The sequence below is a fragment of the Ovis aries genome, chromosome 23 (genome assembly GCF_016772045.2).
Source record: "Ovis aries strain OAR_USU_Benz2616 breed Rambouillet chromosome 23, ARS-UI_Ramb_v3.0, whole genome shotgun sequence".
Taxonomy (NCBI): domain Eukaryota; kingdom Metazoa; phylum Chordata; class Mammalia; order Artiodactyla; family Bovidae; genus Ovis; species Ovis aries.
This window is the reverse complement of record NC_056076.1, coordinates 58,750,463-58,767,677: the sequence shown is the minus strand read 5'-3', so window position 1 is coordinate 58,767,677 and position 17,215 is coordinate 58,750,463. Positions and strand designations below refer to the sequence as shown.

Here is a 17,215-nt window from a genome sequence, read left to right as displayed (position 1 = left end):
AGAGTCTTCTCCAACACCACAGTTCAAAAGCATCATTTCTTCAGTGCTCAGCCTTCTTCACAGTCCAACTCTCACATCCATACATGACCACAGGAAAAACCATAGCCTTGACTAGACGGACCTTAGTCGGCAAAGTAATGTCTCTGCTTTTGAATATGCAGTCTAGGTTGGTCATAACTTTTCTTCCAAGGAGTAAGCGTCTTTTAATTTCCTGGCTGCAGTCACCATCTGCAGTGATTTTGGAGCCCAAAAAATAGAGACTGACACTGTTTCCACTGTTTCCCCATCTATTTCCCATGAAGTGATGGGACCGGATGCCATGATCTTAGTTTTCTGAATGTTGAGCTTTAAGCCAACTTTTTCGCTTTCCTCTTTCACTTTCATCAAGAGGCTTTTAGCTTCTCTTCACTTTCTGCCATAAGGGTGGTGTCATCTGCATATCTGAGGTGATTGATATTTCTCCCGGCAATCTTGATTGCAGCTTGTGCTTCTTCCAGTCCAGCGTTTCTCATGATGTACTCTGCATAGAAGTTAAATAAGCAGGGTGACAATATACAGCCTTGACGTACTCCTTTTCCTATTTGGAACCAGTCTGTTGTTCCATGTCCAGTTCTAACTGTTGCTTTCCTGACCTGCATACAGGTTTCTCAAGAGGCAGGTCAGGTGGTCTGGTATTCCCATCTCTTGAAGAATTTTCCACAGTTTCTTGTGATCCACACAGTCAAAGGCTGTGGCATAGTCAATAAAGCAGAAATAGATGTTTTTGTGGAACTCTCTTGCTTTTTCCATGATCCAGCGGATGTTGGCAATTTGATCTCTGGTTCCTCTGCCTTTTCTAAAACCAGCTTGAACATCAGGGATTTCATGGTTCGCGTATTGCTGAAGCCTGGCTTGGAGAATTTTGAGCATTACTTTACTAGCGTGTGAGGTGAGTGCAATTGTGCGGTAGCTTGAGCATTCTTTGGCATTGTCTTTCTTTGGGAATGAAATAAACACTGACCTTTTCCAGTCCTGTGGCCACTGCTGAGTTTTCCAAATGTGCTGGCATATTGAGTGCAGCACTTTCACAGCATCATCTTTCAGGATTTGAAATAGCTCAACTGGAATTCTATCACCTCCACTAGCTTTGTTCATAGTGATGCTTTCTAAGGCCTGCTTGACTTCACATTCCAAGATGTCCAGCTCTAGATTAGTGATCACATCATCACGATTATCTGGGTCGTGAAGATCTTTTTTGTACAGTTCTTCCGTGCATCCTTGCCACCTCTTCTTAATATGTTCTGCTTCTGTTAGGTCCAGACCATTTCTGTCCTTTATTGAGCCCATCTTTGCATGAAATATTCCTTTAGTATCTCTAATTTTCTTGAAGAGCTCTCTAGTCTTTCCCATTCTGTTGTTTTCCTCCATTTCTTTGCATTGATCGCTGAAGAAGGCTTTCTTATCTCTCCTTGCTATTCTCTGGAACTCTGCATTCAGATGCTTATATCTTTCCTTTTCGCCTTTGCTTTTTGCCTCTCTTCTTTTCACAGCTATTTGTAAGGCCTCCCCAGACCTGGAGTAATGTCAGTTGTATTTTGTTTTCCATAAGGGTTTATATGTGTGAGGTATGCAATATATCATATCATGATTAATTAACCTAAGAAAGGATCTCATATCAGGTCCCTTCTGTCTTTCCAAGTCATTACAAGTAAGGTCTCTAAGACTTCCTCATTTAATTCCTGAATGACTGACCCCAGGCAGAAATCTGAATCAGCGAATTGTGTTTGCATGTTCCTGCACTGAGCTCTGTCTGGAAATGCCTCATTTACATGCTGAAGTGCAGGAAAGGGGACTGAGCACCCAGGAAACTCTGCCCACTGTGTTGAAACTAGGATCGTAGCCCTGTCAAAGCAGAGAGTTCTTTAGCTTTGCGTAATTTGCAAGTAAGGCTCAGACATTTGCGTTTCATAAGGCTCGAGGGCTCCATGCGCAGCTGTTACTGGAGCAGAACAAATGGCTCCATCTTCTCCAGGCAGCTCTGAGCTGGCTAGCCTTGCATTTTAGTAGCCTTTCCTCCATGGCTTTATTTCCTTCAGTTATTTTCGCTTTCAGGGAAGGAGGGGTGTCCTATGCTCCTGAGAGAGTCATTTCCTAGGCAGGTTGATAAGAAGTCTAGGGGTCCCCAAGGAGAGAGGGGTCTGGAATTCTCAAGGAGGAAGAAAGGACAAACTTTTTTTCCTTCTCTACATTCCTTAGGATTATATAACAACAATGTTTTCTGCCTGAGGACAGTCTCTGGATTAAACCTTCTGGCTAATTCTGTTATCTTAAAATGTAAATTATGGGAGTAGGTCTGGTGAGGTCTTTACAACCTCCAGACATGCTTTGGATTTACTGGAGAGTATATAACTTCATTGCTAACACTAACAAGCGGGCACTCTTTCTGCCGCCTTCTGATGCCTACATCAGAAGCTTTCTGTATCTCCTTTATACTTTAATAAAACTTTATTACACAAAAGCTCTGAGTGATCAAGCCTGTCTCTGGCCCCAGATTGAATTCTACTCCTCTGGGGGCCAAGAATCCCAGCGTCGTAATTCAACAACAACCTTTCACTCCTATAGTGAAACAAAAAATAATAGCTTAAACAAGATGGAAGTGTGTTTCTCTTGCACAAAACTGTTCAGTCATCCTTAGCTCATGGTGGCTGAATGGCACCGTGCACTCACCTCCTTGTATATTGATCCTCTCATTGCTGAGGTGTGCATCTCATTGTCCAAGATGGCACACCACCACTGGTCACGCTCCCACTTGTGAGAAAGCAAAAGGAGAGAGTATGTGCCCCTTCCACCTAAGGGCGACACCTGAAAGCTGCACACAGCATGGTTGCTCACATCCCATTGGCCAGGCTTATTCACAAGGCCGTGCCTAGGGGACGAGAAGGTGGGAAATGCCTCCTTCATTCTGGGGAATGAGAAGGTGGGAAATGCCTCCTTCATTCTGGGGGATGAGAAGGTGGGAAATGCCTCCTTTATTCTGGGTGGTTATATGCCTAGCCACAATTTAGGCTTTTGTAACAACAGGGAAAAAAAGAGAGAAAATAGATAAGGAGGAACAGCTAGCTGTCTGTGCCTCAGTAATGACTTTCTGAAAATGCAGGGGTTGTGGGTAATATAGTGCTTCTACTAGGGGAAAAAAATAAAGGCAATATTTAGAAACAAGCTTATGGGTTATTTGCCTTTGAGCTCTGGCTCCATCCAGGTTGCTGTTTTATTCCACATTAACAGTGAGAAGTTAATTTTTTTTCCTCATTTGAAAATATACCTTGTTGCTGCTATGAAAAGTAACACCTGATAATTATGGACAACTTAGAAAATGCAAGGAAGCAAAATTAAGGCAAGGAAGATGCCTGCAGGTTTGCAGTTGAGGTGTCAGAGAGGTGAGAATTGAGATCCTCAGGGCGAAGTCACCCTTTGAAGAAACAGAGGAGTGTGTTTCTGTTTTGTTATAGTCATTCAGGAATGAGGTCAATATTTTATAATAACTTTAAATGGTATATAATCTATAAAACTATTGAATCACTGTGTTCTGCATCTGAAACTAATATGACATGGTAAAACAACTATACTTTAATAAATAAGTTATTAAGCAAAGCATGAGCAGTGAGGGAACAAAGTCTGAACTGCAGGGGAACCCCAGAGTGGGAGGAGAAGGCAGAGGAGTGGTCAGGAAACCTCAGGAGAGCCGTGATAACAGATGACTTGAGTTGCTCCATTTATCATGAATGTTTCAGTACCTAAAGATAGGATTTTCTTGATGAATGCCACCATAGAATATTACTAATAACCATGTAGGTGTTCCTAGAATGCTTAGAGAGTTAAGAATAGAGTAAAGATGAAGTCAATGACTAGGGCTTTGGGTCCTACAGTGTCCCTGCATACAATGAGCCATGTTGCTGTCAGGAATCATCTCCACTTTGCATGCTTTGTCCATGGACAGTGACCCACACAGTAGGACACAGTTCACAGCCTTCAGCGCCTCTGAAAATTAGCAACCTTAGGAAAAAGTGTGAGCAGAGATGCACTGGTTTAAACGCATCCTACAAATCCAGAAAATCAGTCCATTAAAATCCTCTCTGAGGCAAGCCTATTAAGCCAGTTATTTGAGGTGGAAAAAGTAAGAGTGAACATCCTATTAAATAATACACTAAATTCCTGAAGCAATTTCTTAATAAATACTGTATATTGATTCCAGGTGACTTGATCAAAAGCACTTGGGTTGAAGCCTAATTGCTTCAGTTTGTCCAAAATATAACTGCTCAGCTTGTGGGGTGAGCAAGTCCTGCCAGGTGCCTGTCTGCTCCAACGCGCTCCTGAACATGACTCCTTACCCATCTTTCAAAACCACAAGTCTCTGAAACTTCCATGATATTATTCTGTTTGCCTGGGAGGAGCACTTTCTGGTTAAAAGGCTCAAATCAAGCATGTCTAGTTGGGAGGTGAGTCATTTTATGGACTCCGTTCTCAAGTCATCTGGTGTGAAAGGAATTCTACTAGCTCCCACAAAGTCGTACAAAGCTCAATAAAAGCTTCCACAAAGGAAGAAGGTTAAAAGGAAGAGAGGAATGCTTCCTCACTCTTAAGGGTTACTAAAAACCCCAGGACGACTTTTAGATGCTCAGTTCAGTTCAGTCAGTTGTGTCTGACTCTTTTTGACCCCATGGACTGCAGCACGCCAGGCTTCCCTGTCCATCACCAACTCCTGGAGCCTGCTCAAACTCAAGTCCATCAAGTCAGTGATGCCATCTCACCATCTCATCCTCTGTTGTCCCCTTCTCCTCCTGTCTTCAATCTTTCCCAGCATCAGGATCTTTTCCAGTGAGTCAGTTCTTCCCATCAGGTGGCCAAAGTACTGGAGCTTCAGCATCAGTCCTTCCAATGAATATTCAGGACTGATTTCCTTTAGGATTGACTGGTTTGATCTCCTTGCAGTCCAAGGGACCTCTCAAGAGTCTCCTCCAACACCACAGTTCAAAAGCATCAATTCTTTGGTGCTCAGCTTTCTTTATAGTCCAACACTCACATCTGTACATGACTACTGGAAAAACCATAGCGTTGACTAGATGGACCTTTGTTGGCAAAGTAATGTCTCTGCTTTTCAATATGCTGTCTAGGTTGCTCATAGCTTTTCTTCCAAGGAGCAAGTGTCTTTTAATTTCAAGGCTGCAGTCACCATCTGCAGTGATTTTGGAGCCCAAGAAAACAAAGTCTGTCACTGTTTCCATTGTTTTAGATGCTCAGGCCTTTAATACTGTCCCAAGGGATTCACGTTCTGTGTTCTTCCTGGCAGAAGGTTCTCGTGAACGCCCTGCTCAGGCACACCACAGCACGGTTGAGCTGGTAAGAATAAATGATGCCCGTTGGCTCTACACTGTCTCTGTCTCATCTGCCTTCACTTAGGACTGACTAGTTGAAGACGTGAGGGAGCCACCATCCATCTGCCTTTAGACGACATCAGCAAGAGAGCTTCATTGTCTTGGAATGAAATATTAAATTGAAAGTCATCATTTTTTTAAATCTGTGATTGATTTACAATGCTGTATTATTTTCAAGTGTACAGCAAAGTGATTCAGTTATACCTATATCTGTTCTTTTACAAATTCTTTCCCCTAAGTTATTACAGTATATTGAGCAGAGTTCGCTGTGCTGTGCAGTAGGTCCTTATTGGTTATTTATTTTAAATATGGTAGTGTGTGTCTGTCAGTCCCAGACTCTCACTTTAACCCTCTCTCCCCATCCCACCTTTCTCCTTTGGTAACCATAAGTTTATGTCTATGTCTGTGAGTCTGTTTCTGTTTTGTAAATAAGTTCATTTGTATAATTTTTTTTTAGATTCCACACATAAGCGATATCATATGATATTTGTCTTTGATTTACTTCATTCAGTATAACAATCTCCAGGTCCATGCATGTTGTTGCAAATGGCATTATTTCATCCTTTTTTAGTGGCTGAGTGACATTCCATTGTATATATGCACCATATCTTCTTTGTTCATCTGTCAGCAGAGATTTAAGTTGCTTCCATGCCTTGGCTATTGTAAATAGTGCTGCAGTGAACATTGGACTGCATGTTTCCAAAAGGGCTCTTTGAAAAACATTTGAGACCTGTGTGTGCCTGGGCAGGGTTATCTACCCGTGAGTGGGTTAGATGCTGCTTGGTTCTCTGATTTTGTGTCCTAGTCTTGAACTTCTTGGATATAGTTTTCCAAAAGGATATACCTTCTCCCTCTTGCCCAGTAGGCAAGGGTATCAGGCTAACTTCTTGTGTTTGGGGTAGGAACAGGAAGTCTAACTTCTCACCAGACTTTCAGGTCATCTTGCTGTCTTCTGGCCTCTGCTTCCCCCAGTAACTGGAATCTCCAGTTTTGATGGCTTACTGCAGCCATCAAAGGTTTGGAGGTTCTGCAGCCTGGGTTGGCTGCCTCTCCATGATCACCTCCTCTGGAGACACTTAGGTTTCACGTTGCTTCACTCTGCAAAATTACTTCCCATCCCTCCATCCAAGGGCCATGTTTACATTCAGTTGACCCTTGAACAACATGAGTCTGAGCTACACAGATCCACTCAATACACAGATTTTTTTTTTTTCCAGTAAGTATACAGTCGACATTTCATATCTATGGGTGGATATGGAGTGCCAGCTGTATTCATTGTACTCTGCCGTTTTATGTAAGGGACTAGAGCATCTGGGGACGTTGGTATGTGAAGGCTCCTGGAACCAATCCCCTGCAGTTACTGAGTGACAACTAGATTCTGTTCTGAAGTTAAACAATTCTCCTAAATCCATGGGACATGCGTTTGCATTTTATTTCTTGTTCTCAGGGTTATTTTGGGCTAACTTATAAAAGAAGATGACAAAAATGTTACTTTTCTATCATCTTGAAATTAGAAGTTTCTCTCCCTCCCTTCCCTTACCCTTCTCTCTTGGATTTGGAAGCAATAGCATCTGCTGGTGATTAAGAAGTAGAAGAAAGTGATGAGTTGAAAGAGGAAGGCATCTGGGAAGAACTGCCTTTGCTGTTTTCCTGCTATGTTCATAAAGCTGTGACTTAGAACACCTTTCTGACCCCAAACCAGGCCCTGTGGTAGGCACCTTTCTCATCTGTAATCCTTGCATTAACCCCATAAAGCAGATTTTATTGTTCTTGTTTTATCTGTGAAGAATCTGAAGCTCAGCGAGTTTAAGAAATGAGCCCTAAGGTCACACCCCTTGCTCTTTCAAGGTCAGAACCAGAATTGCTTGACTCCAAAGCCATGGCTCCATCCAGCTCAGCACCACAGACTCCAAATACTCTAAAAAGTACAGCTCTTTAATGTTTTAAAAATCCTGATAGATCTGGTCTAAGCCCTTTTGCAAAGAAACCTCCCCTAGTAAATCTTGGAAAGATTTACTGTCTCACTAGAGCAAGTATTGAAATACATCTTGCCTACTAGCCCTGTAATTCTGCAGGCAGTGGCTTTTAAAAAATTTCTTTTCTAGACTCTGGTAACACACAGCAGACAGCTGGATGATGAGATCTCTGTTATCTTCATTTTCCTGATTTAGTTTTTCCTTCCAAAAGCTTTCACACACACTTGGTTGGTGGAATATATTTCTGACTGCACTATTTTTATTTATGAATTTTTTATGTGTGTTAATACTCAGGGGTACCCAGGGGAAGCCTCCACAGACTTTCCTGATTACCAGATGTCGCCCTTTCTATGTAACAACCATCTAATCGCCACTTCCTCTTGCCAAGAAATGAGCAAAGCATTTTTGCATTTGGAAAACCACACCAGGACACGTGAAGCGTATTAAGAAGGACTGTTTCCCCTGACTCCACGTGCACTTTTCCTGTCTGGGTTTGTTTTTCTAAAAGATAAAAACCGCACAGCCATGTATGCATTAGAGTTAGATCTCAGAAGTGTCTGTGCTTGCATAACAAGGAGATTTCAGTTTGGCCGGCACAACTTCATCATTGCGTGAGTTGTGTTTTAAGTAATCTCTGAAACGGTATAACATGTGTGGCCAGTGTTTATTTTGTTATGCTTTGGACTCTTTCATTGTTTAAGTGGTGATTCATGATTGACGGCTGTTTAACATGCAAAATAATGCTGTATTCCCAGGAGCTCTGGGAAAACAGATGGGTACAGTGGAGTCGCAGGGCGCTTTCCCTTGAACAGGAAGAGAGTGTTAGTTAGGCAGTTAAGAAAAGCAGCCAAGGGGAACTTAGCTCTTCATTGAGCAGGTATTTAAACGAAGCAGTCCATCCTAAAGCTCAGATTTTCTGACAGAGCTCCGTCACCTTTGGAAAGCATATCAAATCCCTATGTTATCATTTAATTTCACAAAAAAGCAAACAACAGGTGACTTTGGGCTCCACTGTGTGGATGATCCCAAGCCCTTGAAGTGCTCAGAAAGGTTAGAGGGCCCAAGTTTAATGTCTTAGATGTAGAAGAAGAGATAATAAGGATTTCATTCATTTGTATGAAGTTTAAAACGCTATAGAACATCTCCGAGGCAATACCTTAGATGTGCCATTTAAGTAGAAACAAACAGAACCATATGTTTAAATGTGGTGTTGTACTTGACGTATCAAAAACACAGGCTTTGCCCCTGCATCCGACTTCCTCATGAATCACTCAAGGTTCGAATCATCTAGCACACTGCTCTTCCTCCGATGGGTTTCTATAGGGCAGCCTCAAGGAGTACAGTAAGTAATAAATGTGAGATTTTCTGTTAAACCAGTGTTCTTTTTGGTTGTTAGGATCTTGGACTTTTTAAACCATGGAAAATTAGGTAGTTTATTTCATAGATTATAAAGGTAGGTCTTAATACCTCTGTTACAAATAATCATGAATTGATATCCCATGGGCTTCTCTTGTCAAGTAAAGTTATAATTCCATTGGAGATATTGGGAAATTATGTCTAATGAGAAGACTCTGAACATTGCCACAGATCATCTGTATCAGTAAATGACATACACATATGTATTTCTTTTTAGCATAAAATATGTTGATGAGAGATTCAGAATAATCTTTATTGAGTGGACCAGTACAGGCAGGCAAATGTATCATTTGTTGGGAGATGGGGTTGGGCTTAGCTGTTTTACTCAAGTCTGCTTTGGGACCATCCCAGATGTCACTGCTTTTATAATGGAAGCCCACTTATTTTGCTTTTGAAATAGGATCATCTGCGGAATCTGGGCTGCATGTGAGATGTTGCAAGGAGGAACGAGGTGATATTGTGACCCAGTTAGGCATCAGAATGTTCTCTTAGCAGGTGTGATGTTTATAAATTGTATAAAATAGTTAATAAAAATCTTGTAAACTTTTAAAGCTTGGGGAAGAGATTGCCTAAGCTTCTCCTATGAGTGGTCGTTCCCCTAGCAGACCAGTTCACAAAAATGGATTTTACCAGTAAAATTACACTGACTTGTAAAAGTGGAAAATAATGCTGTTATTCTGTACTAACACGGGATGGAAAAAAAATACATTTGAGTCTGTCACATTCTTCTAAAGAGACACAGGGCCTTGTCTAACCTGGTTGAAGGTTTTGACCATTGGATGAAAATGAGAACTTGCTTTGGAATCTAGGTAATGCCTAATTTTCCGAATCAGTGGTTTGTGCCCCTGGTTCATACACACAGATGACATGTTAGCACAGGCACCATGGTAAGTTGCAGGTGACATCCAGCTCCTAACTGGTGAAGCGTCTGTAACGTCTCCCCTTTCTGTTCCACCTAGAAGGCATTTCCAGATGCAAATGAGTGAGAATGACATTGTGATAAGAATAACCTTGAATCTGATTTATCTTACCAAGAGTTTTTTCATGGTAGTTTAACCATTATAGTCAACTCAACATATCTTGGTGTGTTCTTGAGATTTGCGGACTCATAAGACTCTCACTGATGCTTGGACTCTGAATTAGCATATGTTGAGTTGAAAGTGGTAAAGGGAAGCATACTTAGAAAGCGGCTGGGAGAGAAGGGAAGGGAAAAGACGGAGGCTGGCGACGTGGAGAGCTGAGATTTCCTACTTTTTCATTCATTGCAAGTGTATTTTCCTTTATGTCATTGACCACAGTTGCATGTTTGTGTCTAATAATTCCACCCTCTGGGTTGTCTCAAAGCTGGCACCATTGACAGTCTTTTTCCTTGAGAATGGGTCACATTTATACATGTTCTGTTATTGAGACCCTGCATCCTGATATGTTAATCCAAAGAGTATTGATATTTTTCTTTCAGCAGACAGTTAACTAGACACAGTGAACACTATTTGGCCTGTGGAAGCAGCAGCTCAAGTCTTTCTTCAGCCCCTTCTGTCTTCAGCTGAGATGTTCTGGGCCTGCTCCTCACGCACATGGACGGAGGAGTTGCCAGAGACTTGGACAGAGTTCATACCCAGAATCCAGGGCTCTCCTCTCCAGGATCCCTTCTCGAATTCTCGTGACTCTGGATGCCAAGGCTTTGTCCTCTGTCTGATCAGGCCAAAAAATACTGCAGGTTTTGTGTTTTATCTCTGACTTTTAGCTTCCACATGGCTGTGATCTGCATACAGGATGAAGCCCTGAAAAGCAGGGAAATTACCCTCTGTCAGTTCCTTGTGGGAAATTTCAACTCACCCCCGAAACCTGTCTGCTTTTATTGACTCTCCAGAATCATCCGGTGGTCACTGGCTTCTGATTGCTCCGTGGTTTTCAGTTGTTATCTGCAGAGGCGGTTGGTCTGTTAGGAGGTCACAGCTCCGTAGTGGAGATGGGATCTCACCACTGGAGGTTTGCGTTTTGAACTGTGGCACCACTTCTAGGTCAGAGATGCAAGTCTCGGATGTTTATGTTAGTAAATGCCTGTTAGCTGTTCTTAAAATTCAGATAATTGGGGATTCTTTGGATACCTTATGTGGTCCAGGTCTTTAAAAAAGGGAGGGTGACACTCACATAACAGAATGCTTGGGCTCCAGTCCCAGGCTTGATAGTAACTAGCTGCCTAATTATAATAATTATCAATCATTGTGTTATGATTATTCTGCTATTATAACCAGCTAATTATTAGCAAGTCATGTGAATCAGTGTCCTGTAGGATGATGTCCTATAACACAATAATCCTCTAATATAAATTTCTTTTTTAATTTTTATTTTTCTTTATTTTACTTTACAATACTGTATTGGTTTTGCCATACATTGACATGAATCCACCAAATTCACTTCATAGGATGGAAAGGATTAATGCCATATATTAGGTGGGGAAGAGGTGTGGTCATATGGTACTGATAAAATTTTTTCCTTTTATCTCAGATTCCGTCTACTCTGATTTTCCTTGATGCCTCAGTTCATCTTAGGCACAAGTTATTTTATTTAAAACCATTAACTGAAAAGAATATTTTTAATCTAACAGATCACATTTAAAAGGTGTTTTTGTTTCCCTCTTAGGAAGAAGTGCTGCAAGGGGTATAAGTTTGTCCTTGGACAATGCATCCCAGAAGGTATGTGATGAAAGTCGTTATATCTTCTCACCTTGTTTATGGCTAATCGCCAGAGGTCTGTAAAGCTCAGACGCACTACACGGGACGTCTATGTGTTATCTGTGCATGCGTGTGTAATTTCTCTCTGTTTTTTGGCTTTAAATTCTTCTAATGCCAGTTTGATTGTACATGGCAGGCTCTAGCTAAATCATTACCCAGAATATACGCACATACTGAGTAATTCTTATATTTCAGGTTTTGTGTTGTAGAGACTAATTCTCTACATGCATTTCATGCACAGTTAGAATACACCCATTCTTCCCAACCCCTCTCCCTGCTTTTCATTAGCTAAACTTGAAGCCCCTTCACATGATCATCAGCAAACACTGCTCAGCCCAGCACTGGAGAGACACCGTGGGGTCAGATGGGCCTGCAGCCCTTAAGATGCACACCCTCACGCTGGTTTGTGGATGATGTGGAAACAGAGATGCCTGGGGTTTAATCATGCTTCCACATTGCCATATCCATCTGGGCAGCTGTAACAAAAATACCTCAGACTGTGCAGAGACTAGGAAGTCCAAGACAAGGCATCAAAAAAGCCCAGGGTCTGGTGAGCCCCCCCTGGTTCATACACAGCCATCTTCTTGGTGTATCTTCACATGGTGGAAGGGGCAAGGGAACTCTCTCGAGTCTCTCTTCTAAGGGCACTAATCCCACTTATGAGGGCATCACTCTTCTGATAAAATAATCTCCCAAAGGCCTGTACCTCCGAATATACCATGACATCGTGGGATTAAGATTGCAGCATGGATTTCAAGAGGACACAAACATTCAGTCCATAACACACATCCTGCTAGCCATGACCTTAGGCACATGACTTTCTAAAACTTCGTTTTTGCAGAAAATGCTAATTCTTGACTTGTGGTGGTTTTAAGAGTATTACCCCATGTAAACTATTTGGAACAGAGGCTGACTCGGTTAAAACAACCATAAATTGTGGTTGCTGCTATCACTGATAACTGCAGTGTGCATAATAGAGACGTACATATTGGGGGGGGCGGGGCACATAGCCCCAAAGACCAGGCCGGTCACAGGTGGTCTCAAGAAGGAGAGGAGATTGGAGCTAGGTTATGAGGAAGGCCGGACTTAGACCAGTAGGAGAAAGAGAATTGCAAAGGATTCCAGGCAGAACGCTGACACGGAAAACACTAAGAGCTGTGGGGAGAGCCTGAGATAGTTTGCCAGCACGGGGCTGGGCTGGAGACAGGTGAGTAGGTAATGTGAAATGGTTTTCTTCACTGGTGGCCAGGAATCCAGGTCGCTTTAGAGGACTTGGAGCCCAGCCAAGCTATTTACATTGCATTATCGCATAGGGAGCAGTTTCTTTATCAGTTAGAGTTAAATGAATCCTTCTTGTTTATTGCCCTGTTTTGCAGAAGAGTCCATTAAACCGTAGCTGCTGACTCTGAGAAAGCTGCTTTGGAAAGGTTGGTTAGGAAATTTCTTCATGTATTTTGATTTATGTAGGTCTCTCCAAGAAGGAATTTCTCAACTGCCAGCTAGTTTTGTTAGAGCTTGGTGGGGGAAAAAACCACAAAAGTCAAAATAATTGGGTTCTTTTATAAGCAGCTCCTCTTAGTCACCAGCTGAGTCCTTTATATTTCAATTTGGTAGATATGGAAAGAAAATTAAGTCTTGGCCCATCAGTTTGAGATCTCAGTTAAAGACCTTGCCCAACCTGATGAAAAACACATTACATGGATACCACACGCTTCGAGTTTCTTTAAATAATAGGTGTCGTGGTTTCTAACATCTAAGCCTAAAACCAGTTTCCCTCACTCTACAGTAAGACATTATCAGCACCCAGGATTAATTTAATTTAGAACTGAGTATTTCCAGGAAAAGTGGGCCAAGTGCTGAAAGTTGCTTTGCCATAACTGGCTCCCTGTTCCATCGCTTTTCACTGGAACATTTTTTAAAGTTGATTTGTTTTCCTCTGTGGGAATAAGTCAGTGTGTGTTTGTTTGTTTATCACTAAAGAAATCTTTAATCATAAAGGTTTCTGTTTCCAAAGAATGCAAAGTGTAGGATTTCAGAAAAGATGGTATATTAGTCACAATTCTCCAAAGAAACAGAGAGATTTATTTTAAGGAATTGGCTCTTGAGATTATAGAGGCATGCAAGTCCAAAATCTGCAGACTGGACCAGCAGGCTGGAGATCTAGGGGAGAGTTACAGTTTGAGTCTGAAGGCCATCTGCTGGCAGAAGTCCCTGGCTATCAGTGGAGGGCCATCTTTTTTTTACTTTAGGCCTTCAATTGATTGGATGAGACCCACCCACAGTAGGGGCAATCTGCTTTACTCAACATCTACTAATTTAAATGTTAATCTCATTAAAAAAAAAAACACTCCATAGAAACTTATAGAAAAATGACCAGATGTTTGGGCACTGTGGCCTAGCCAAATTAACACTTAAAATTAGCCATCACAGATAGTAGAATCAGACTAGAATTTCTAAACAAATATTCTAGGGAGGAGAAGCTGCAATTTTAAAAGTGTCGTTGCCTCGTATTTGTTTTAGTTTCGGCAGCTTGTGTCTGTGGGCCAAATGTGGCCCACCACTTGTGTTTGTAAATAAAGCTTTATTGCAACACAGACATACCCATGCACTTAAATATTGTCTGTGGCTACCTTTGCCCTACAACAGCAGAGTTGAGTAGTTGCAACAAAGGCCTGCCTGCAAAACCAAAAGTATTATCTGGCCCCTTTACAGAAAAAGTTTGCCAACCCCTGCTGTAAGTGTTCTCTACATTGGCCAGATGATAGGCTAATCAGACGTGTTCTGGTTCAACAATTACTAATTGAACACAAACTGTAGGAAGCCAATAGTGCTGGTTACTCCAGGGAAAGCAGTCCCTGTCGGATATCCAGACAGTCAATCACAACAGTAGGAAAAGAAGCTAAAGAACAGGCAAAGCTTTTACTCACTACATCACCCAATTTAATCTTCCTTAAAGCAGCATGAAGCTGGTCTTACGGGAATCCCTGTTTTGCAGGTAAGGAAGTTGAGGCTTAAAGGCCTCAGGATCACAGAGAGGGTGGCAGGCGGGGAGGGCTGGCTCTGGACCTTGTGCTTCTCCTCACCCTGCATTGTGCCTCCTGAAATAGAGCCCAGCACACGGCGGGCCCTTGGCAGATACGGCAGAGCAGCCCCCGTCCTGTGGGATCGGCGGGACTCAGACACTAGACTCTGTGGAGGACCTCGGGAAGTCTTCTTAAAGAGCTGACATTTGAACTCGAGACCGGGTAGGCACAGTAATGAAATGCGGAGAGTGAGAGCAGAGGGTGGATTGGACATTATAGAGGTTGAAAACAGAATACACCAAAGTGTCAGGGTAAGAAGACGAAAGTAAAAGAGGAGAGGGAAAAAGTTGTGTTAAAACTCAACATTCAGAAAACTAAGATCATGGCATCCAGTCCCATCAGTTCATGGCAAACAGATGAGGAAACAATGGAAACAGTGACAGACTTTACTTTTTGTGGCTCCAAAATCACTGCAGATGGTGACTGCAGCCATGAAATTAAAAGATGCTTACTCCTTGAAAGGAAAGTTATGACCAACCTAGACAGCATATTAAAAAGCAGAGACATTACTTTGCCAACAAAGGTCCGTCTAGTCAAGGCCATGGTTTTTCCAGTATTCATGTACAGGTGTGAGAGTTGGACTATAAAGAAAGCTGAGCACCAAAGAAGTGATGCTTTTGAACTGTGGTGTTGGAGAAGACTCTTGAGAGTCCCCTGGACTGCAAGGAGATCCAACCAGTCCATCCTAAAGGAGACCAGTCCTGGGTGTTCACTGGAAGGACTGATGCTGAAGCCAAAGCTCCAGTACTTCGGCCACCTGATGGGAAGAACTGACTCATCTGAAAAGACCCTGATGCTGGGAACAATTGAGGGCAGGAGAAGAAGGGGACAACAGAGGATGAGATGGTTGGATGGCATCACTGACTCGATGGACATGAGTTTGAGTAAACTCTGGGAGTTGGTGATGGACAGGGAAGCTGGGCATGTTGCAGCCCATGGGGTCACAAAGAGCTGGACACAACTGAGCGACTGAACTGAAGAAGCCATGGGTGTGATAAGGGATGATGCGGAAGAGAGCATATTCCTTATTGAAGCATAAGGAATTCATAAATGAGTCTTAAGGTTGAAAGTGTTAGTCTCGGGGATAGAATACCAGACTTCGAATGCAAGAGTCAGCCATTTATATGTAACGTTAGTGAGTATGGTTTGCAGGCTTTTGAGCAAGGTGCTGACACACACAGAGCTATGCTTTCAGAATAGTACTGGCCTGGTGCTGTTACACAGAATGCATTTAAGGAGAAGAATCTTGAGATGAGGATTTACAAGGGAGGTTCTGAAGATCAGAGAAGGGTAACAAGAGAAACAGAACCAGTAGAAATAGAGAAATTGTGGCAATGAAGCTACATGGCAGGAAGCTGGTAGTCACTGGAAAACCAGCATTAAAAAGGGGAAGTTGAATAAATTCACTAATCTTGCCACCCCCAGAAATCCTGCAAAATAGGTCAGGGGAAAGGTGTATCGTGGAGACCAGGGGGTTCACAAAAGACGCTTAAACCCACAAAGACGAAGGGAGAGGAGAGAGCAGCAATGCAGGTTTGGAACCTGGAAAGCAGAGGCTGTAGTGCAGGCCAAGCTGAATCCTTAACCAGCATCCAGGCAAGCTAAAGAACAACCCAACTTACACCCAAACAACTAGCAGTCAGAGAACCTAAAGGCTTCCTGAAACAGAGGTCCCAGAAAGTGGAAAGAGATGTCCCAGCGGGAGAATTGACTGAAAATCTGTTTAAGAAGAAGTCAGACCCCCAGAACTTGTCCTCCATTCCACTGAGAAGAAATATTGCCCCTTCCAAGACCAGCAAAAGACCAGAGACGCTGATTCTTTTGAGAGGGTACCCAGAAGGTCCTGGGACTGCAGGGTGCCAGTCAGAGATGGAGGCAGGGCTCTGATGCTGAAAATGGAAGCATTTAATTAGTAAAGGATTGCTTATACGTTAAATGTTGAAACTTTCAGCCTTCTTCTCCCCATGAGTTCCAGGATCAGGATTTACTTATCAGGTAAGGACTTGGAAATGTCTCTCTGGACATTCTGAAAATCACAGGGGAAAGTCCTAAAGAAACTAACATTGAAATGTACCAGCCAAAGCATTTAAATGAAGCCCAGTGTTTGCAAAGTCTGCTGCATGCAAAAAGCTTCTGTTTAGCCAATTTTGTAGCCTTCTATTTAACTAGTTTTGTAGCTTCATTTCCACTTAGCTATAATTTTTTTCCAGTTATTCTATTTAACCATGAATCAGTTACAGCAGACGTCCAAACAGGATCACCAGTCATTAGAGGAAAATCTACAATAAGAAACATACAGTGGTGGGGGTGGGGGTGGAGGGGAGTCCTAGAGGAAACACCACCCAGAAAGAACAAGGCTTCAAAGTAACTACAGTTTATACGTCAGTGAGATACAAAAGCGGTATAGCATCCGTGGGACTAAAACATGATGTTATTAGAAAGGAACACTGCCAGAAGAAATAGAGAATTCTCAGAGATTAAAAACCTGATAAAACAAGAATGGGGGAGGGCTTGGGAGATGAGACTGAGAAAACCTCAGAGAGCCTGAAGAAAAAACAGATTGTGGAAATAAAAAAATAGTAAAAGAAAAACTG

The 17,215-nt window shown here is 42.3% G+C and overlaps 1 protein-coding gene across 4 annotated transcripts in view; it reads left to right on the top strand.

The window, feature by feature from the left end:
• CCBE1 (collagen and calcium binding EGF domains 1) overlaps window positions 1-17,215 on the top strand; it is a 237,695-nt gene that overhangs the window by 179,351 nt on the left and 41,129 nt on the right. For all 4 annotated transcript variants that reach the window (XM_015103800.4, XM_042239137.2, XM_042239138.2 and 1 more), the window contains one exon: window positions 11,447-11,499. In XM_015103800.4, coding sequence (XP_014959286.3) covers window positions 11,447-11,499 — 53 coding nt within the window. The remainder of the gene's footprint in view (window positions 1-11,446; window positions 11,500-17,215) is intronic.